This window comes from Chenopodium album, chromosome 5 (assembly GCF_948465745.1).
Source record: "Chenopodium album chromosome 5, dcCheAlbu1.1, whole genome shotgun sequence".
NCBI classification, from domain to species: domain Eukaryota; kingdom Viridiplantae; phylum Streptophyta; class Magnoliopsida; order Caryophyllales; family Amaranthaceae; genus Chenopodium; species Chenopodium album.
Genome location: NC_137838.1, coordinates 54,575,238 through 54,597,571, shown reverse-complemented (window position 1 = coordinate 54,597,571; position 22,334 = coordinate 54,575,238). Strand labels below are relative to the sequence as shown.

The 22,334-nt window shown below is 35.0% G+C and overlaps 1 protein-coding gene and 1 pseudogene across 2 annotated transcripts; one reads left to right on the top strand and one right to left on the bottom strand.

The window, feature by feature from the left end:
• Nucleotides 1–6,377: 6,377 nt before the first annotated feature.
• On the top strand, nucleotides 6,378–16,930 carry LOC145630750 (condensin-2 complex subunit H2-like; annotated as a pseudogene). Its single transcript, XR_014112228.1, has 11 exons — nucleotides 6,378–6,892; nucleotides 7,008–7,107; nucleotides 11,342–11,445; nucleotides 11,532–11,671; nucleotides 11,755–12,202; nucleotides 12,299–12,468; nucleotides 12,542–12,712; nucleotides 12,864–12,962; nucleotides 15,463–15,564; nucleotides 15,655–15,810; nucleotides 15,911–16,930. The product of XR_014112228.1 is annotated as a condensin-2 complex subunit H2-like (transcript).
• A 2,068-nt stretch (nucleotides 16,931–18,998) lies between these two features.
• Nucleotides 18,999–20,808, bottom strand: LOC145630749 (RING-H2 finger protein ATL2-like). The gene has a single exon (XM_081682923.1). The coding sequence runs from the start codon at nucleotides 20,571–20,573 to the stop codon at nucleotides 19,641–19,643; it is 933 nt and encodes a 310-aa protein (XP_081539049.1). The 5' UTR covers nucleotides 20,574–20,808; the 3' UTR covers nucleotides 18,999–19,640.
• Between the last annotated feature and the right edge of the window lie 1,526 nt (nucleotides 20,809–22,334).

Here is a 22,334-nt window from a genome sequence, read left to right as displayed (position 1 = left end):
CAGGTACCGTGTCACGACAACAGGTACCGTACTACGGTGGAATTTGACGCAAAAGAGCTTCAAAAATTGCATCGTGACACGATGTAAAGTACCGTGTCACGGAACCAGGCACCGTTAGACGGGGAAAACTCCCGTGACACGGTGCTTTTGCACTGTGCGCGGTGATTCCAGTTTTTTACCTGTTTTAAAAATCATCATAACTTTTGATCCGTAACTTGGAATAAGGCATATAATATATCATTGGAAATCTTATCAAGTCTACTTTCCAAGAAAATTAGAATCAGGTCAAAATGATTTTTGGATTTTAAGATATGGCTGTTTTAGTGGAAGGGTGTCGGTTTTAGGCCGAGTTTAGTGTTTTGCTCATATCTTTTTAGTTATAGCTCGGAATTGGGCTTATGATATATGGTTGGAAAGTTTATTTAAAGGAATATCCAAAAAAATAATAATTGGATCAAAATTGTATAGCAATAAAATCAGTTTCTCTCAGTTTTGCGATGTGGACACGAAAAGTGGAAAATAGGTTATGGTTTAGGGAAATGAGCTAGAAATTGGATTGGTTCATGAAATATATTGGATAGAACATGGATTTAAGCACTCCAAAGATTAAATACTCAACCCGGCCAATAATGGCGGTGAAAGGTGTTCATCAACGGGTTTGGTTTTGGGGAGACATTTTTAGGTGTCTACAGTGGGGGAATGAGTTTTTTCAAAAAAAAAAATTAATTAAATACAATAAAAATATTTTTAAAATAAAAAAAAATTAAATAAATAAATAAAAATCAAATTAAATTGCTAAACCAATAAAATTTTGACATGTATGCCATGTAATCTGTTAATTAAGTTACTAACCGATTATAACTTGTTTTAGACGGAAACCCCCCAAAGTTTGTATATTTAGAAATAATCAAAAGTTTGACTTGTTTTTAGCGGACGCTCAAAGTTTGTATTATTTTGGAAAATTTCAATTACTACCGCGTATTAATGTCATTTTGAAAATTACTACCGCAAATTAAAAAACTTGTGAATTACTACCGTAAAAAATTTTAAATTTTTTATTTTACTACTAGACTCCACTTTAGGCCATTGATGACGTCACTTTAATCCTTAAACCACATTTAAGCATTTAAGCAACAAAAAAAAATCCCCTTAACCCATGGTTACCCCATCTAAACTAAAACCCCTTTCCTTTCTTTCTCTCTCACAATTTCACTTTAATCCACTAAACTTCAACCTCCATTATTGAAGAAAACTCTATAAATTGGTGTCTCGAGTTTTCTGATCTGCAATGAATCCTTTACTTTGCAAAATTGACAAGAAATTCAAGTAATGAAGGAAAATGGAGGGATCATAGAAGGAAGAGGAACAAAAAGAAACAATTTACAATTCCACGCTATAATTCGTTGATATATACTTTAATTCAAAGAAAAATCACATACTATGCATAATTGATAGCTTAATTCAAAGAAACAAATACAAAATCCCTCTGTTAATCAACCCAAAATCATATACCATTAACCCTAAAATTCGAAAACCCTAAAATTGGAGAACCCTAGATTTCAAAAACCATAAAGACGAATTTATCAGAGGTGAATCACATGTTCTCCTGAGCAATTGTAGGATAAATGGAAAGAATTAGTGTGAATTTAGAGCAAGAAGCTTGGGGGTGTTTAGAAATGGTGAAGGAGGAAGATTAACTAGGTAAAGTAACCATGGTTTAGGTTTTTTTAGGTCGTTTAAATAGTTAATCCACTAGGTTAGCACCCATGCCGATGCACGGGTTTCACAGTAATTTATCTTTGGATTTTTGTAAATTTTGTTTTCATATTTTTTTGAGTTCAAAATGTTCATAAGTTCACTTTAATTGACCTTAACTATGCTAACAACTTATATAAAGACTCCAACAACCTAATATCAATGGTACCTTTTTTAAATTAATTATCTAAATAATAGTTGTTACCTATTTAAAATTAATTAGAATTTTGTTTTTTTTTAAAAGCATTTGAGCGGGAAATATTTTCATGAAATAACGCCACATGTACAACTTTGAAAAAAGATGGCATCAGCGGTTGCTACTTTAGTATTAGTTATAGAAGGTTAAACATGGTTTAAGAGGTAAAAGTGACGTAATGGATGATTTTAAGTTGAGTCTGCTAGTAAAATCAAATTTTTAAAATTTTTTGTGGTAGTAGCTCACAAGTTTTTTAATTCACGATAGTAATTTTCAAAATGACATTATTACGCGATAGTAATTGGCAAATATTCTTATTATTTTTTACAATTATTCCTAAAACTAGGAGTTCCTATGCGCGGGCTAGCGTTTCAAGAAGAGTTATTGCAATTAGTCCTTATGTCGTGTGTCGGTTTGCGTACTATTTTATTATAAATACTTGTATATATATGTGATTAATGTGTCGAATGTTGTGTATCTTTTCAATGTTCTAAACGGGGATGCCCCAGTTTCTCATAGTGAATAAATCAATAACTTTTTCACTATAGTGGGCTCCACAATTGAATAAAGTTGAATAAAGTTGAATAAAGTTGTTGGTTTATTTATGAAAATGCTATGTGAGAAAGAAGAGATATATATATGATAGATTGATAACACAATATGTGCACGATTAAAGTAGTATAACATCCATTCTGCATACCAAAAGCTTTTAGCAGTTAACATCTTTATTGCAGCTTAATTATTACCTTTATCATCTTTATTTTACTCCATAATTTGCACTTATCTCTTCGTCTACTGCAAACTTTAGAACACTAAATACTGTCATATGATCTTGTAATGCTTTGCCGCTTTGTAGTATCAATTTCTTAAACACATTTTTTTTAATTTATTTATTTAAAAAAAAAAAAAAGTAGTTATTGAGTGTAAATGTGTAACTAAATATTTTGAAGGATAAAATTGAAAACATACTATTCATAAGAGTAATTAAGGATAAATGTGTAACTAAACATTTTAAAGGGTAGAATTGGAAGCACACTATTCATAAGGGTAAAGAAGAGATATATTAATAATAGATACAATTAATAATAAATACTTGTATATAATTCTTATATAAATACTTATATATGTATTAATATTAATAAATATGTATTTTTATAATGTATATATACTCTAAAAATGTATGAGGTATTTAAACCATTCAAACCACACCACCAACTCCTTCATTGTAACTTCAAACCATGCTTTAATAATGGCAACAACCTGATCTCTTCCTCTTACCTTCCATTTTCATTATTTTTTTTTTTTGCTCTATCTCCCCCCTTAACAATGCAAGGCCTAAACCTCATAAGAAACAAAGCTCAAACTCTCGAAACCCTAAACTCTTATTGAGTTGCAGTTACAATGAAAAATAACCAACGTTTTTTACAAGAATAGATTTCCCTCCCTCTCTTTGACGATGATGGTGGGAATTCGACAGAGGGGTTGTGGTGAGTGATAACAAAATTGTAGGTGAAGCTGAAAATAGAAGTGGAGACTAGAGAGTGGGGAGGTAAATTGTGGTGGTATTTCTAAATTATGGTGACAGACTGACAGTGTGAAGATGGTTGATACCATGGATGTAGTAAAGAACAACATGCATTGATTGAGGTGAAAAGGCAAGAGGGATGGTAAATGAGGGTATGATATTTTCTTTTACGTTGAAACGATAAGGATAAATAAGGAAAAGTATAATGTAAAATTTGCCAAAGAAGGAAAAATGTCAAGTAAAAAGAATTTTTTCAAAAAGGAACACGGATAAACTAATACTAGATTAACTGACAAAGAAAGTATGGAATTTGAAATTCTATTAGGTAGTGTTTGAATATAATCATTTAATTTGAAAGGCTTCATTTCAAATCTGACATTTAAATACAGAAATTGAATTCCAAATTATTTGTTTGAAAAAATTTAAGAATTTTAGATCAAACATTACAAAGCTAGTATTTTGTTTGAAAAAAAATGAACTTTCAATATTGAAATTAATTTTCAGGATTTCAACTTTCTCACTCATTTATCCATTTATTTCCTCATAAATTCTTAAAATTTAACCTTCACATCTTGTCTAACTTTTAGATAACATCTTGTAATCAGAAGATCAAGAATAATTATGTTAGTCAAGCTGCATGCGGAGGATGGCAACAATGGTGGAAATAGCGATCGAAGTTATATAAAGTTGTGGTGTTGGTGGTTGTGCAATAGAAGTTGTAGGGAAGGTGCAACGAGAGTTGTACAGTGACATCGAAGAAGAGCCAACTGTAACTTTAGACAGCGGGAGAAATCAGGAACGACAGTATTACCAGCGAGCGGCGTAACAGAAATAGAAATTAGAGATTTGAGGAGAGAGAAAATGGTAAGTGTTAAGGAGTGAGAAGGGCTAGAGGGAGGAAGTATAGAATCATAAAGATTAGAATTCGAAATGACATCTTACCATATGTAAAATTTGAAATTCTTGAATCTACACAGTAATTAAGAGCGTTAAGGATTTGGATGAAATCCAATTCCAAATTCTTCCATTTGCCAAACACTCCATTGTAGGAGTTTATAGGTACTATAAAGCGGAAAATCATAAATCATATTCATAAAGCACCTAATCCCGAGATCGCATGCATAACACACAAGACACATAATCATACCTTTGAAGCGTGAATTCCACGAAGCTATTTGACAGGCAAATCAGGGAGAGAATAGAGCCCCAAGCGTTACTCCTCTACTTGGTCCACGAGATTCTAATGAGCCGTCCACCAATACTAGATTGGTAAAGTGAAGGGAAGAACCACGATCACCACCTTTAATGGACAATCGACCACCACCACGAACCACCACCGGCGCCGAGGAGGAGGATAGAGCCGTGAGAGTTTGAGAGAGTTGGCTTCGTGTTTGCTAATTCGAGTTTGATTAAATTGATCACTGAATTCTATTGTAAAAACCCTAGACACTTGTCTATTTATAATCCTATTATAATTAGACTAAGTCGCGAAGCCCAAAAATCCTTCTAAACCTCCCTATGGCTAACCACCTAGAGTGATTAGGCCCGTGATGGGCCTCGTCCTCTAATGCTCAATATAGGCCTTTTGTGTGATCGCATAGGATCCGTCCATTGGGCTTTGACCTATTATACTAGCCCAAAGATCGTTAGTATGTCTAGCTATGACATAACGACGACCCAAATGTACGAACTTAATTATCTCCATAATTTGATCCATTTATATATCCAGTAATTGTACACGACAAAGACATAATTCCTTTATCCATTTCCTCCAATTCCAAGATTTGAAATGAAATCTTTATATCCAAACACACCATTTTAATTACTAAAGCGAATCCGTGTAAATGTACGAGATATTATGTAGAAGTTTTTCATAAAGTTATTGGTATTGATAGTTATTTGTTTATTTTTGTAATGATTTAGTATTAGATTCAAATATCAGACATTTGATTATTTTTAATTTACTAATTGAATTTAAATGGTAAGAACAACCGCAATAAACTCAAGGATATAATCTTTTATCAAATCCAAAATTTATACCAAGGGCTTATTTTGATTTACTGAAATGAGCTAAACTGAATGGAGCTGAACTAAACTGAACTAAGTTGAATATTTTGTGAAAGAAGGAAATTAAAAAGTAAATTGAATTGAACTGAATTGAAAAATAAGCGAAAGAGAACATGCCTTAATTAATTATTTTTTTTTTTTACAAAAGGAAGAGGAAAATCCAATTTTTGTACTATTAAACAAAGAACTGCCCCCAGTTAATATGCCATATTAACAAACTTTGTTAATATGGCTATCTCTCCTCTCCTCTTCTCCCCTCCAAAAGCAATTTGTTCTCTCTCCTCCCCTCCCAAAGCACTTCAGACTCACTCCTTTACTCAGCCATAGTTGCAAGACCACCCTCGAAGTTATAATCTGGCCGGCCAGCCGGTCGGCCGGCCAAACAAAAGACACCCTAGTTGCAAAACATGTAAATTGGGGCCATACTAACCCTTTAGGGGAAGGAATTTGCTCGTGTAGTGGTGTTAATGGTCGTGGTGGTGGCGCTAATGGTCGAAATGGTGGTTTCAATGGTGTTGTGGTGGTCGCGCAATGGTGTTAACGGTAATACAGTGGTCGCGAGATGTTGTTAACGGAAGTACGGTAGTCGTGTGGTGATGTTGGTGGTCGTGCAGTGGGTGGTGCGTATGGTTGTGAGGTGGTGACAGGTGGGTTGAAGGTGTAGGTAGAGGAGAGAGAAATGGGGTAAAGCTAAGAAAATAAAAAAATACCCTCATATTAACATTTTTTGTTAATATGGCATATTAATAGGTATTTTATCTTAAACAAATTCTTCATTTGCTACTTATATTTCGATTTTTCACGAGCAGGCGGGAAAAACGGTCATCTAAAATTTTGAACGCCTTTCTCTATCCTATCCAACTCCCCTCACTTTTGCTACAGCTTCAATCGACAATCTTCCAAGAACAACCAAAACCCCCAAATTTCTTATCTCAATCTCAAATTTCCTCCATTTTCTTCCATTACTCACATTTAATTCAATAGAACTACAACGAATCGCGACAAAAGCACCAAACCCGAAAACCCTAAGTCAATTTTAGGGTTTTTTCCACCTCAATTTCCCCCAAAATCAAGTCTTTTATTAGGGTTTCAGTAGAAATTCCAGTTATGGTTTTGCAGTAATGGAGAATGCGATTCTATTAGACGAATTATGGAAAGCGAGAATCAAGACCCAAATAGTGGAATTGCTGGGAATAACAATGTCATTCATACTGTTCAAGCGCATAGAGACCTTGAATCTAATTGGGGTGTCGATCTTGCAAAAAACCTTGAAGATTATCTTTTGAAGATTTGTTCTGGTGAAATATCTGGAAGAGATGATGCCCATTTATCCGTTAATTTTGCTGAAGGTTTGAGTTTAATTTTTAAAAGTTTTTTGCTTTTTTGAAGAAATTTAATGGGGTTTGATTTTTCTTGGTGCTGTGAATTAACAATTTTGTTGCTTTTTTTGTGGGTAAATTGTAGCTGCTTTGTTGCTTCAAGGTTCGATACAAGTGTATAGTCGTAAAGTTGAGTACCTTTACAACTTAGTATTGCATGCTTTGGAGTTTGTTTCTCAAACAAGGTTTGTTTTTGGATGCACCCATCTTCTTCTATCGTTTGGTTTTCATTGAACTTGTTTGTCTGCTTATTTTCGTATAATTTGTGGCCCCAAGATATATTTTTTCTTTTACACTAGTAGCAAATAGCTCTTTGAATTGGTAATGATATTGTGATGCATTGCAAGTTGCTAATTTTGAGTCTTAAGATTTATAAGGGTTTCCCATTTTTCTTCAAAAATCTCAAGCAAGTCTTGAAATTTCAAGACTCAACTTAAGACTCGAGACCCACTTCACTTTTATTTTTATTATCTTTTTTTTTTTTTTTTTTTTTTTTTTTTTACACTTTTCTACATATAATATGTCAAATATTTAAATCTTAGGGCTAAAGTGATAAATTTGTGTAAGTCTTAGTGAGTCTTAACAATAATTTGATGACATCATTTTCAGTGGGGACCACCAAAAATGATGTCACATTCAACTCTTAAGACTTAGGGCTAAACTTGCTCTAAATGGTAATTTTATGGAGTATGTTGCAACTTGGGTTGGTTTTTTTTATTTTTTTTTTCTTTGGTTGCTCAACACTGAATACCCGGAAGGCATCAGTTGCCATCACGAATGGTGATAAGCAGATGGAAGGAAGAGAGAAACACTCCCTCTGTCTGAGTGTCGTCTGGAAATAATAGTCATGTATGCTGTTTTTAGATGCTAAAAAAATTGTCAAGTTTGATAATATTTGACAGATTTTGGTTTAATTCCCGAACATAATACGTTTATATGAAGTGATGGAGAGAGGATGGGAAGAGGGCACAAGTTATGTGTGAATACTTTAGTGAAATCACAATACATCCCTAATTATGTGGGGTTGGAACTATGCTGCACTTAATTCCACCTAATTCCAGACGTAGGGAGTATTAATATGGTTGTGACTCCAAAGTAGTGTTTTTACTGTTCGACTTTCTAATAATTGATAAATGGTGTGTTAAATTACTTCTTTCAATAAACTTGAAATGTCTTCAATGGCGGTATTGTGGCTGAATAATAGAAATTGGCATACAAAACACATTGATCTATTGATTGCAGTTTACCTAGTTTTGAGATGTGGAATTGAGAAGTTGTAGATAAGAGAAACTTATATTTTGAACTCATTATTGTTAATAGGAGCCAAAAGAGTTTTATTAAGATTTTATATGTTAAATATTAGGATTTTTTTGGTCAAAATCTACCTTATACAACTCAAAATTTGTGAGAAACTACCTAATAAAAAAATGTTGTAAGAAACTACCTATCGATGTTGAAGAAAATGCCTATTAAAATAAAAATGTAGAAGAAAGACGTCAGTTTCGGAAAAAGAGTTAAAAAGTAAATAAGTTGAACTAAAGGGGATCCTTGATTAGATAACAAATCCATTTTTTCGTTTTTGGATTCATTATAGATAAAAGAGCTTCCTATGGTATACTATTCAATTCGTGACAGCGAATTGATATGATATCTAAGATATGATTATTCCAGATTCTGATTAAATATCATCAACACATAAAGTTTGGATTATCTCTATGCGATTAAATCTCGAGTTAATCGTACGTAGAAAAATGATAAGATTATGGAGGTAAATAATCTCAAATTTATTGCTATTGCACTATTCATTATAGTTTATACTGTCTTTTTCCTTATTGCACAATTTTTTATTTATTTTATTTTATTTTATTTATTTATTTTTTTTTTTTGTTGTCGTCAAAAACTGCCTATTATAACTCAAATTTTGTGAGGAACAACCATATAAAGAAAATGTGGTAAAGATCAACCGATTAAAATAAAAATGTTGTAAGAAACTACCTATTAAAGTAAAAATGTTGTAAAAGATTACCCTTTGCGGCTTCGCTAGGTTTCCATCATTGACTAAGGGCCTGTTCGCATTGGCTGAAATGAGCTAAATTGAACTAAACTGAAACGAATATTTTATGAGAGAAAGAAATTAGGAGTTGAACTGACCTGAACTGAACTTATTAGAGCTGAAATGAACTGAATTGAACTGAACTGAAAATAATCCGATGAGAACAGACCCTAATTTCTTCGACGTTGATTGCCCATGTGATTTTAATTAACCAAATTCTCACCTTTTTTTCCCCAATTCGGTGCCCAACATCCCAATTTCATCTTTATATCCCTCAATTTCTCCTTCCGTTGCTTCCCTTGCATCATTTTCCCCTTCCCTTGCATCATCCTTAATTTTGAGCTAACACTTTTTCTTCCATTTGACAATATGCAATATGGGTTTTTTAAATTTGGGCTGATTTTGCGGGCTGAAATTGCTACAATTTATGTCGTGGGCTGTTGTGCTATTGTTGTTGGTGTAGCGTGGTTAGAATGATGGTTGTTGTGGCTGCTGCTTGTGGTTTGGTAGGGGAGCATGGAAGGATGACTCCTTGTGATATTGATGTGGCTGCTATTTGTCGGTGTGTCAGTGGCTGGGTATTGCAGTGAGGCGAGAGATATGAGCAGCGAGGTATGTTGAAGAAGAGAGTGCGCTGGTGTTATTGTTGGTGGTGTCAGGAGGTAGAGATGGTGTGTGGTGGTGCGGTGATGGCGTGCGAAAATGCGACAAGGAATTGTGAAGGAGAGAGCGCTTGTGTTGGTTTTGGGGATGCGTGAGGTTGGTATTCGGGGTTTTTTTGAAGTGGGTTGGGATGATATGGTGGTGGGTCAAAATGGTGCGGTGGTGATGAAGGTGGCACAGCTGGTGGGGCATGGAAATAAAAACGAAAAAAAAGCTTTCTAAAGGACCTGTGACCGGCACGTGTATGGTCGTAGAAATTAGACAACGGTGGAAATTCGGTGAACGGTAGTCTTTCACAAAATTTTTATTTTAATAGGTAGTTTTTTACAATATTTTTTTTATTTAGTAGTTTCTCGCAAAATCTAAGTTGTATTAGGTAGCTTTTGACAAAAAAAATCTAAATATCATCTAATATGAAATGATTGTCTAGAATTATTTTCTTTATTGACATCTTTTAATCTTTCTTACTACATCTTTTTATGATTACAATATCCTATTTAACACCTTTTCTTCTCATTTGTTTTATTGGTCATACTATGAGATCATGTTATAGTTTGGTAATTCACAATTCCCACTGCTAGGTGCAACGTTACCTTACTATGAAGATGTTAAGATGAGTTTTGCATTGGTTCAAAATACCCTTTTGCACATGTTTAGTCTTTTCAAGTTTGTATACACCTCATATGCATAGTTGACAATTTGAACTATACCTATGTGCTTGATGCAAGGATGTAGGACTAATATTATGTCTCTTGAAAGCTTAGGCTTGATGTCTTGAGATTCGTTCATGTCATTATATTTGTGAAATCAGGTGATGCTTGAATAAATTTCAAGGTCTATATAGAACACCTGCATGAATGGAATTTATCATTTCATATATTATTATTAAGGTTGTTTAAACTGTTATACTATGTGTGATTAGAGGTATCCTTTCATACATAACCATGCTCCTTTTTTGAATTCATTCATATTCGTGCAGAACCTGTTTGTTTGCGCATGTTCACAAGTCTTCCATGTTATTTGTAAATTTGAAAATGATAGTGTAATGTTGTAGCTAATTTTATTTCACCGAAATTTCAAAGATTTTGTATCATTAATACAAATTAACTTTCCTATGTTTTCAAGTAGTTTCACTGTGAATTGATTGCCTTTAAAGTTTTAAAGATGAGTATTTCTAAGTAAACAAATGAACGCTTAAAACTTAAATGTTTACTAGTGCTCACAACTGGAACCTGGTTGAAGCTTTTTGGTCTAAAGATGCAACACCGTTGGAAGAGAAGAGAATTCATTGTTCATAGTAGATTTTAAGTGATGAAATCCATGAGTAACTTGATATGTATAGCTCAAAAAGGGCGCATGCACTGTTTTGGAATTACAATAATACTATCCACATACCGAGTACTCCACTTTGACGAGGTTATTTATAAATAGATAAAAACATAGTCATGTAAGATATTGTTAGATTTGTCCTAACATATAGTTTCAAGATGTCATCTTTTTATAAGTTTAACTGATAGACAATTAACGACATTAAGGGTTAAAGTTATAGCATTGGTAGATGAGCAAAATTAAAATGAAGCAACTAAAAAAATTAAGGAAGAATTTATTTCTAATTTTCTTCAGTTTTCAAAGGTTGAGATAGCCCATAGGGTGGGTGAGTAAAAATTTTCAAAGGGTGCTAATGACTTTCTATACATATATAGATCACAAGAAAATGTGGGAAGCACCTCAGATCAGCCTGAAGCCAGTTCTTCTCACGCAGTTCATGACGAGGAAGATCAGTTTTGGGTCTCAGATGATATTCCTGGTATTCAAATAGTTTCTGCTACCTATTCTGTGTTTTTTGTCAGGTTTGTAACTTTTGTTGTTGTCTTAACCCTGATTCTATGGCAGTGGATGCTAAAAATTGCCTGGATAATGTGACCTGCAAAGACACTTCTTTGGACCACTTCGTAAAGCCACCTGCTAACTTAGTTGTACTTGAAGGTGATTGTTTAGATTCTACTGATGATGGTGAACTGGAATCATACCTGGTAACATTTTGTCTTTTATAATATCTTAGAGGATAATATACTTTGATTTTACACTGATAACTCTCGTTCATATATGGTTGCAGTTGGCCACCAACAATCTCTATTGTGATTTTATCCTCTTAGACCCATGTGATGCAGTGGCTGTAGATAAGTTTCTGAAGGATGATAAAACTGGTGAAACACAGCATAGTAGCCATAGAGGGAGCTCATTGATCTCAAAAGCTCATAAAAGTTTCCTGTCTCCTGCCAGATACACTGGAGGGACAGCCCGCAAGTCTTCTTCCAAGAAAGGGTTGGATAATTTTGGTCAGGCTTTGCCTTTTGGCGAGACCAGCAGAAATTTAAACGAAGATTTTGAGCATGGTCCTTCCAATAATGGTATTTCTGATCATGGTGAATGTGGATTTGAATCAGATGATAATAACCCACATAACGATGATTTTGATGATTCTGATGGTGATGATGATGATCCTTGGAAGCCTTTGAATCCCCATGAACCTGGAAACTTAAAAGTGAAGCCTTTCAGAAAAGGTTCTTATAATGCTTGGCAATATGTTCTTACGATGGTGTTCTTGTATTTTTTTTTTTTTTTTTTTTGATCTAAAATTTGCTGAATATATCTGACAGTTAATACTCTCAAGAAGACAAGGATGAGGAAGAATGTCAGTGTAGTTCATCAGTTTCCCCTAGCAAAGCTGCATGGAACAGTTAGTCCCGAGCTCCTAGAGATATGGGAGTTGCACTTTCGTTCTTGTAAAAAACAAGAGGAATCACAACCAATTCCATTGTTTGAAAAGGTATGTTTTCTGTAGTGGCTGGAAATTTATATTGTATGTTTGGGCTTGCATGACTTCTTAAATTCAAATGCAGCTGCGCCAAACCCTTGTTGGAGGGCATTCGAATCCTGATTCATTTTTCACTCCTGAAAACGGTGAAGCAGAAGATATTTCAGAAGATGGGATCCCTGATTTTGATCAACATGATTTTGACATGCCAGACGTCAATTATATGGATGAAGGAGTTGATTTTAACACAGATAAGGTCAGGAAAGCTTGTCTTTCCTATAATCTCTTGTGATTGCTGATATTGTTATATGAGGAGAGAAAGAAACTTGCAGGGTTGCAATCTTTGATATCCTGCTTTTGGAACTATATACGATTTCATCTTCTTATTAGCTTATTTATGGATGCAGCATGATGATTTTGCTGATCACTATGATGCTGCCAATGCTGATGTAAATGAGGACCTAACTTCTCAACCTAGCTTGGAAGATCTATGTCGCGCTCATCTGGTAAGACTGGGTCTTTTCATGACGACTTATCAATTTCTGGGGCTGTATTTGTTTTTGCACCTTGTACTATCTATTTGTAGTGCTACAATTCTTTAGGATATCTTGATTTATTTTACATATTTGAATCAAGGTTCTATACAATCAGGGTTTTTTGGACCTTGTGAAAGTGGGATCAGTAACCTTTGTCATGTCATTGACACGGTGCCTTTGATGAAAGAAAAGAGTGTTAGTGAATAAAATAAGATAGTAGATATAATGAAAGATACTTGTGTGTGTGTGTGTGTGAGATAACCATGTTAATTAAGTTAATATACATTGATTGCTTTTCGACTGTGGTAGCAAAATAAGGAAGGAGTTGAAAAATGATCACATGAAAGGGATCCCATTCTAGATTGAACAAGGTAGCAAGGTTGGGGGAAGTGCTTTTAATGCTAAATGTTTAAATTAGCAATAGGAACACTTATTGCCTCACATTTGTACTCTGTAAGTAAAGAAATCAAACCTGTATAACAGTCAGTAAAGAAAAGCTTGCATTCTGCAAAGAATAAAAAATGTCTCAAGGCCGAATTGGACTACTCATTCAGCATCAAACCTAAAATGTGTTGCTCTGAAAAATTTACCCTCTTTGTTCCTTTTTATTGGTTGTGTTTTTACTTAACACGTTTGCCAATGCACTTGTTTGACCATTAATAACTTTCAATGCATCCTTGTAAAAATTATAATGATTGAATATTAATAAAGTACTCGTTGAGATGAATCAAACAAGAACCCACATGACTATATTATGTCTTATATATTGGAAATAAATAAGAAGAATATCTCATTCTATGAATAGTGCTAAAAATCAAAATGTAACTAATAATAAGGAACATAGGGAGTATTAGGTATCATGAGCCATAGTTTATACTGTGGATAGTTGATACAGACCAAGCACTTAATTAAAGCTTTACTAAGCTTGATGGCTTTAATTCTTGAGGGATTTGTTGATTTTGTTTCTATTTATGGGCTTAATAGGTATGAATGTATGACAGTGGGGTGTGCTGGGCCCTGCTGGCCAGCCTATTCCTCTGCCTTCATGCCTGGGCCTTGTTCAGGCACATCCAAGTAGCTTCTTGCCTTGCACCCTTGCTTGGTGTTAGAACAAACATGACATACATGCCAAGTGAGTTTGGCTTGCGCAAGCTGATGTTCTAAGTGAGTTTCTAGATTGGTTATTAAGTTTATGACCTAATAATCTAATAGGAAAAGGTATACTTTGTTTTCTTACTTGTTCTACTTTGACTTTGACCATCATTTGTTATACAGAATGAAAAATATCGTTTTGTTGGATATTGTTAGATTTGCCTCGACATATTAAAATTCAGTACAAGTATTTTTTTATTTATTATTTTTATAATTACGTAATTAAAGGTATCAATGGTCAAAGTTGCATATTGGAAAACGTGCTTATTCATAAATCATGTTAAAATAACTTGAAAAAGAGATGTTCTAAGAACATAGCATCACTAATAATGCAATCATTAATTTAGGATATGTGCTGGCTATACCTTCTGCTTAATCTACTTGCCATTTTTCTTGCCAGTCGTGGGACACTGTCATTTCCGCAAATTATGGCCCTAGCATGGACATGTCCACCCCTCCTTCCCCTTCAGATTTAGGGCTGGTTTACCCTCACATCTGTTAGGCTTAATTACTTTTGTGGCTCAAGAATTATTCAGTATGGTGAGTGTGTTTTTCAGTTAGTTTAACAAGCAGGTGTAGGTTATTAATAATTTGTGGGCCTTTGTGGCCTTGCCGAGGTTGTAGGAATTGTGTGTTTGGGACAACCAAACTAATGTGGATAGCAAAGAATGAAGGAAAGGAAGGGGAGGGAAAAAGGAGGAAGGGGAGGGAAAAAGGAGGAAGGGGATTGAAGAGAAAGGGAAGGGAATGGTGAGCTCCATTTTTCCTCCAAATCTCTTCAATTTTGGAGGGATTTTGCTTATTAAAAAGAGGGAAATGGTTCCCTCACTCTCCTTCCCCTTCCTCCCCCCTATCCTTTACCCCCAAACAAGAGAAATTGTCCTCCCTTTCTCTTCTCTTCTTTTCTTCCATTTCCTTCTATTTAAACAAAGTTTAAAATAGTAAATAATTGGTGAAAATCTGTAACTGTAAGTGCTAAGAGATTGATTCGGTATAGTCTTCATGAGCTAGAGGTCAAAGGTCCATTATTTGCAGACTTGCTGCGGGGTGGGGGGGGGGGGGGGGGTAGGGATTTCAATTCTCACTTTAAGCTTTAGTATGTTTGATATGAAAAATCATGTTTGTGCTTTGTGCACACAATTCTCAGCCTCAAACCTAAGCTTTTGGAGAACTCTGTATCATCCACTGTTTCACATACTAAAATTATAGAAGCCAAGTAGCTCTGAACACGCAGATAAGTTTTCTGTAAAAACTTATGTTTTTTCTTCCTGATCTATTTCCCATGAGAAACATCCTTATTATTTTTTTTTTTCCTCAGGATTCACTTCTTGCTAGCATAGCTGAAAATGAGACGCAGACTGAGTTGGCTGCTCGAGTTTCATCATGGAAGCAAAGAACAGAACATGACTTAGAAGAGGAAGTATGCCCTTTTCAACCATATATTACAACTAAAATTTCAGTCAATTGCTGCTGTTTCATTCAGTTCTAAGGTCCATCCTTTTTGTTTCAGGACTCACGCCCACCATTTGACATACATGAATATGGTGAAGCAGTGTTGGACAGAATATCTCAAAGTGAAGATGGAAGTGTTGTGTCCTTCACAGATGTGGTTAAGGGACAAGAGAAACATGATATTGCACGGACTTTTTCTGCCCTTCTACAACTGGTTAGATTTTGAGTAGTGTTGCTGTTTTTCTTGTTTTTATACTGTTTATACTCTTTTTAGTGTCTTTGTTGAATGAGGACTGTTTTGCTTGATTTTGTAGGTAAATGACAGAAAAGTTGACTTGGATAGGAGCACTTCAACAAATGATTCGTTTTGTTACACAGTTGAAAATCCATTTCATGTCAGACTTCTTAGCCATGCCAAGGGGCCAAAGAAAATGCAATTTCAGATTGGTAAGAAGAGGCAAAAATCTCCCATCAAACTTGGATGCAACAAAGATAAAATTGACCGCTTGAGCAGACATCCCTCAACTATTAGCTCACCATCTTCCGGATCTAAATCAAGATCTATTTTAGCGCAACCAAATTGTAAATATTCTTTGGAGCTGGAGAAGGGTGGGCTGGGGTGCACTCCTGATGGGAAGCGCAGGCGAAGATCTCAGGTAGCGAGTCAGTTGACTTGAACTCAGCAAGATGACATGATATTCGAGAACATCTTTGTAGTGTATTCCAGTGATGATTCATAGCTTTAGATTAGCTAATACTGACCATTTAGCGCCTTCAAGATTGTTTCTTTCGGTCATAACTTAAATCAGTATATGTAATTGTAAGTCATTAGTCATTGTAACATCTTATATCAGCAAGTGTAGCTGTATCCATTATTATTATTATTATTATTATTTTTTTTTTTTTGAGTAAAGTAGCTGTATCCATTCTATGTAATATATGTATTACATTCATAATTTTTAGTAGGAAAAAATGGTTTTAATAATCCAAATTTTAGATTATTTACTTTAAATAATCCTAGTTTTTGGGGGTTTCAACATGCCAAATGATCAGTGATTTGATTTAGAGGCCTTTTTATCCTTGTTAAATGTCATGTGTTGCAATTTAATTGGTTAATTTTTTTGTTTTTTTTTAAAAAAACTTGAAACTCCCTTCTCGAACCCCATCTGGCAAAACCCCAACCCCTCCCTTCCCCTTGCCGAAAAGTCTAACCCCCCTGCTCTTTCCTTGCCCGAAACCACAACCCTTACTCGAAACCCCTTCCCTCCCTTATTTACATCGGAATTCACCTTGAACCCTCCAAAGTTGGGAACTTGGGGTTATTGCAGTATAATCAAAATTTAGATTATTTAAAGTAAACTAGCATTTTGGTTCGTTTGATGCACGAGTTGTTATTACTTAGATTGTTTTTATACGTAGGTATATTTTTCAATAGTTGAAACTTTTGATATAAAATACGAAATAATTGTTTCATGACCATTGAGATAAATAAAGATCATTATTCAAACTTAAAACAAAGAGAGTGAGGGCGGAATTGTGGAAGAAGAGGAAGGGATTTAGTTACATATGTATACATACATGAATATTGTGGGATGAAGTGACATATTGATTTTAAGTTATATTTTTAAGTTTATGAGATGAAAAGAATATTCTTATTGTATTTCATATGTTTATTAATATGTACTAATTAGTTCAACTTTAATTTATTATGGTGAAAATGAAATACTTCATTTTTTTACTTAATTTTGCAAGTTATAAAATGCATAAAAGACTTTTATTTTATTTTATTTTAAGTGATATTACCTCCGTTTTTAAATACTTGCTCCACTTTCCTTTTCCGGCCGTTTTTAAATACTTGCTCCATTTCATTTTTTATAAAGCTTTTACAATATTAAATTCAATTTTCACACTTAGTGGACCCAACCTAATACTCTCTCTCCTCCTATTCTTCAATTACTTGTGCTTTTTACATTTTTTATTTTCTCAACTACCCCACTACCTCCATATTTTATTACTTTCTCCAATTTATCCTAAAACTCCGCGCATGGAGAAATGGAGCAAGTATTTAAAAACGGAGGGAGTATTTAAAAGTAAAAGAAAGATTAGGAGATGCGGCACATGAGTAATTTGCAATGACATGTGGCACATGAGTAATTTGTAGTGACATGTGGCATAAGATTGATTTGTGGTTTGTATTTTTAAATACTAACTAAGTATTGATTGATATTGATATCCCAAATTAGGATTAACAAAATCAAATTTTCCTTTTTAAAATGACTTATTTCTTTTAGGATGGGGTTAGAGGTGGGCAACGAGCCGTGCTAGGCCGGCGCATGTCGTGCCTCGCCGTGCCTGATGGTGGCTCATGTCATACCATGCCTGCATCTTGACGTGTCGTGCCGTGCCGAGCCACCATTTAGCACACCCCATCCCACGGCACAGCACGACCCACGTGCCTGGCGTGTTGTGTCGTGCCGTGCTGGACATCGGGTTGCCCATAATTTTTTTAATTTTTTTTGAACGACTTATAAAATGGATATACTATTTAAATAATTTTATTAATGTATGTTTTTTTTTTTTTTTTTTTATTATTATTATTGTATATTTTTGTTTTTTTATTATTATAGTTCTTAATTATTATTTATGTTATTTTATGGCCGTGCTACGACGGGCCAAACTACCGTGCCACCCGTGGGTTCGTGCCGTGCTCGTGTCGAATTCTTGAAATTGTGTGTACCTGTTGCACGCAAATATTTAGCTGGACCCGAGACCAACTACTGCTGGCTGGTCCCGAGGTAAAATGGTACCGTTTTTCCACTTCAATGGCTTTTCTCTTTATCTTCTCCTTCCTCTTTCCAAATTTCAAACTTAGGATTTTGTCTGTGGCCCGTGCTCACCATTCTTGCGAGCTGAGTCGTCTTCTTCTCACCACAGCCATCAAATCTCCAAAGCTCGCCATCATGGGGTTTGTCTCTAATTTTTTCTCTCTGCTCTCTTAAATGTTATCGATTTTTTCATTGCTCTTTTGCTCATTTTTCTTGCATTATTATCCTTCTAATTTCTCTTTGTTCACTGTTGATGATTTAAGGGTTTATAGTTTTTGCATTCGTATGAAAAGTGGTTGTATTTCACATTTGTTCATTTTTTCTTTCAATCAATATAAATTTTGTACACTTTTGTGTTAGTAATTGTCCATTTATGTTCAAGCATAAAATGTTTATTTTTATCATTAAAAAAAAATGTTCATCTTTATTATATTAAATGCTCATTTTTCAAATGAAGGACCGACCACAATTGGCTAGTCATGAGAGCAACAAAAAATGTTCATTATTTTTCTTGTAAATGTTCATTTTTTTTTTCTTCAGTAAATGTTCATTTTTGTTAGGAAGATAGCCTTAAGTAAGAAAATATTCATTTTTATTATATTAAACGTTTATTTTCAAAATGAGGGACCAGGTATAATTAGCTGGTCTCGAGACCAACTAATACCAACTGCCACTTGCATTTAATCATTCTAATACGTTAGGGAAATATTAAGAACAACACTAAAGTAATAAGTATCAATTTTATCACGTCTATTTACCATAATACGGAGTACCAAATAAATAAACTAACCCATACTTTTCCTTTACTAACAAAGTCTACGGCTAGAAATGTACACCATAATTTTCTCTGAAGAACAACAAATTAAAAATTGAACAAATCGCAAAATACTGTATTTTTTTTTTTTCATACTTGTATATGCCGTAAATGTATAAAATGACCGTTCTACCCTTAACAAAAACGGGTCTCGCCCACGTGTCAAGCAGGTCACATTCATTGACCAGAGCTAGCTCGAGGTATGAACACCACGACTCTCTGACAACTTCCGCCGAATGTTTTCAAAATTCCAACGACTTTTTTAATATTTTGCGCCGTCGCGTGTACGTCATGTGCCCTTAAATCTCGCCCCAATTTTTCCCACTCACTTGAAAAATATGATTATCTTTTAAAATTAGGAAATGACGAAATTTGATCGGAGATTTTGTATACTGTACCAATTAATCACCTCGGCGTTAAGACCTGACCCGACGATTCAACTCGACCTGACTCGATATCCAACTCGCAACAACTCGACCCGGCACCCGAAGGCGAAGGGAGCGGAGACCTTTTATCCCTACTCAATATCCTCTTCAATGACATTATCCGACTCGTTGGCGATCTAAAACCCGAAGCCGGGGAACGACTCGGCCCCGGCTCGTCCGAGTTAGACCCTTGAAAACAAAAACTCTGGGTCCTTGTCGGCACCTCAATTGACACCCCCACCAAATCCAACCCCTTCCTTCTCCCCGCAAACGACGACGATCCCGTAGTTAAAACGTCCGACTCACCGTAACTCAGACTTAAATTGTTTCTTGATTCGGCTACATTAACACTTTGCGACAGCTCACCCAGCTCGACAACCACCTCATCGCCTTCCACAGTAGGCGGTAGTGGCGGAACATCGTCGGCGTCGACGGGGGAGCGGCAAAGGGGACACGTGGAGTGAGAATGGAACCACATGTCAATACACTCAACATGAAAACAGTGTTTACATTTAGGCAATAAACGCCCTTTTTCTCTCTCCTCAAATTCTGACAAACAAACAGCGCATTCCAGCACTTCCCCTTCGACAAGCTCAACCACCTTGTCCTCCCCAAACGTAAAAGTCGGTAAAAATTTAAGCACAGCCGCGTCGAGCCCCTGCGATTGGGCGAGAGCAATGTCGGAAGGATTATCCGGCTCGATGTAGAATACGAGGTGGGTACGACGACGAGCGCGACGGATCTGTCGCCGTCGCGTTCGTAATATATACCATCGGGCGTACACGTGAAGACATACCATTATTACAACCACGGCGAATAGAATCACGATTGCGCTTAGCATTATTCTGCCGCTGAGGGCGTATCCCTTCTGTTCGTGAGGGATATTGTAATCCTTACCAATATGATCCGCCATATTTAGGAAAATTATTCAATTCAACAAATAAATTGTAATAAGTTATGAAGATTGTGAATAAAGAAGAGGAAGAAATACGAGTTTGAAGTTTAAATGAGTATTGAGAAAGAGGAAGGTTCAAGAAAGTTTCGGAAGTAGAAAAATGGAGTCAAGGGTAAATGTGGGGGAAAGGGAGGTATTGGGCGTCCACAAAGGGACGAGAGACGGCAGACGCCCAAGTTGACGCGGGTTTTAATTTTAATTTTAATTTTAATTTTATTTCTTTTGTTATTCTTTTTGGTTAAAAAGATAGAAATTTAGAATTTAATGTTATTTTAAAAAGACAAAAAAGGAGCCAACTTGGTGGTTGTTGTTGCTGACTATGAAATTAGGAGATGGACTCTGTCGTGAAAACTGATTTTTAATTTTAATTTTAATTTTATGAGATTGTTTTTTGGGTTTAGGAAATTACTTGGACATTGCAACTTGGTAAGTTGTTGGATGAAGTCATTGATTTACTTGTAGGAGTCAGTCCTAGGACGAAACTAACTAGTTGCTCAATAATAAGTACAAGACGTGCGTTCCATGAACTTTTGGTTGGATTATATGGAGTAGTTTATAGATGAGTGATGAATGTTTCATTATATCTGAATTATGGAGTGATATTTACGTACCAAACGTAATACAAGTAGATATTGTTTACGACTTTACGTTAATATTCCTCTTAATCTTTACGTACCAAACGTAATTATTGGTTAAGTTGAAAGATGCTTATTATATTAAGGGCTTGTATGTTTCGTATCGTATTATTTACAGGCCATTTTGTGTATAAAAGAACAGAAGTAACCGTTATAATACTGACTAAATAACCCATGTAATACTCACCAAGTAATCCCTATAACATTGACCAATTAACCTTATAATATTGGCGAAGAAACTTCTTTAACGCTAACCAAGTAACTCTCATAATGGAAGACCACATGGTGTGGCCAGCCACATAAACCTTTGCCAAAAATTATTAACTTTTGAGTAGGCAGTAGCCATTGGTATTTTTTCTATAGTTGTAGGGAGGGGGGTGGGGGGGATATTATTTATCTCTAAACAAATTCTTATACTACCTCCGTTTATTGTTATCTGCAACTTTGGAATATTTTATATCTCTCAAATAATACCTTAAAGTTGCAGATAACAATTAACGGAGGTAGTATACAATGTGGTCAGCCATCAAAGGGTTACTTTGCTAGTGTTATATAGGGGTTACTCTGTCAACAAGGCTAGGGTTACTTCGTCAGTAGTATAGGAGTTACTCAGTCAATGATAAACGGGATACTTCGTTAGTGCTATAGAGGTTACTCGGTTAATGATAAAAGGGTTATTTCGTTAGCGTTATAGGGGTTACTCGGTCAGTGATACAAGAGTTACTTCATCAGCGCTATATGATTGGTCAATATTAAAGAGATTACTCGATCAGTATTATAAGGGTTATTCGATCAATGTTATAAAAATACTTTGTTTTTTATACTAGCCACACACAATACAAGTTTGATAATTTTTACTCAGCTCACTTCTAATTTTGATAAAAATTACTTCCACCACAAAACACTACGACCTTATTGGACATCAATCGTCTAGCACTAAGGTTTTCTATCAAGCTGTGGTTTACATCGTCTAGCACTAAGGTTTTCTATCAAGCTGTGGTTTACATAATATTTACATCTCAATAATTATTCAAGATGGATTGTTGGTTGATTGATATTATTTTTAACCTTAAGCTTTAGTATC

Bases quoted from the DNA above. Each gene is read 5' to 3' on its own strand.
- LOC145630749 (XM_081682923.1), bottom strand. From the start codon at position 20,573: ATGGCGGATCATATTGGTAAGGATTACAATATCCCTCACGAACAGAAG.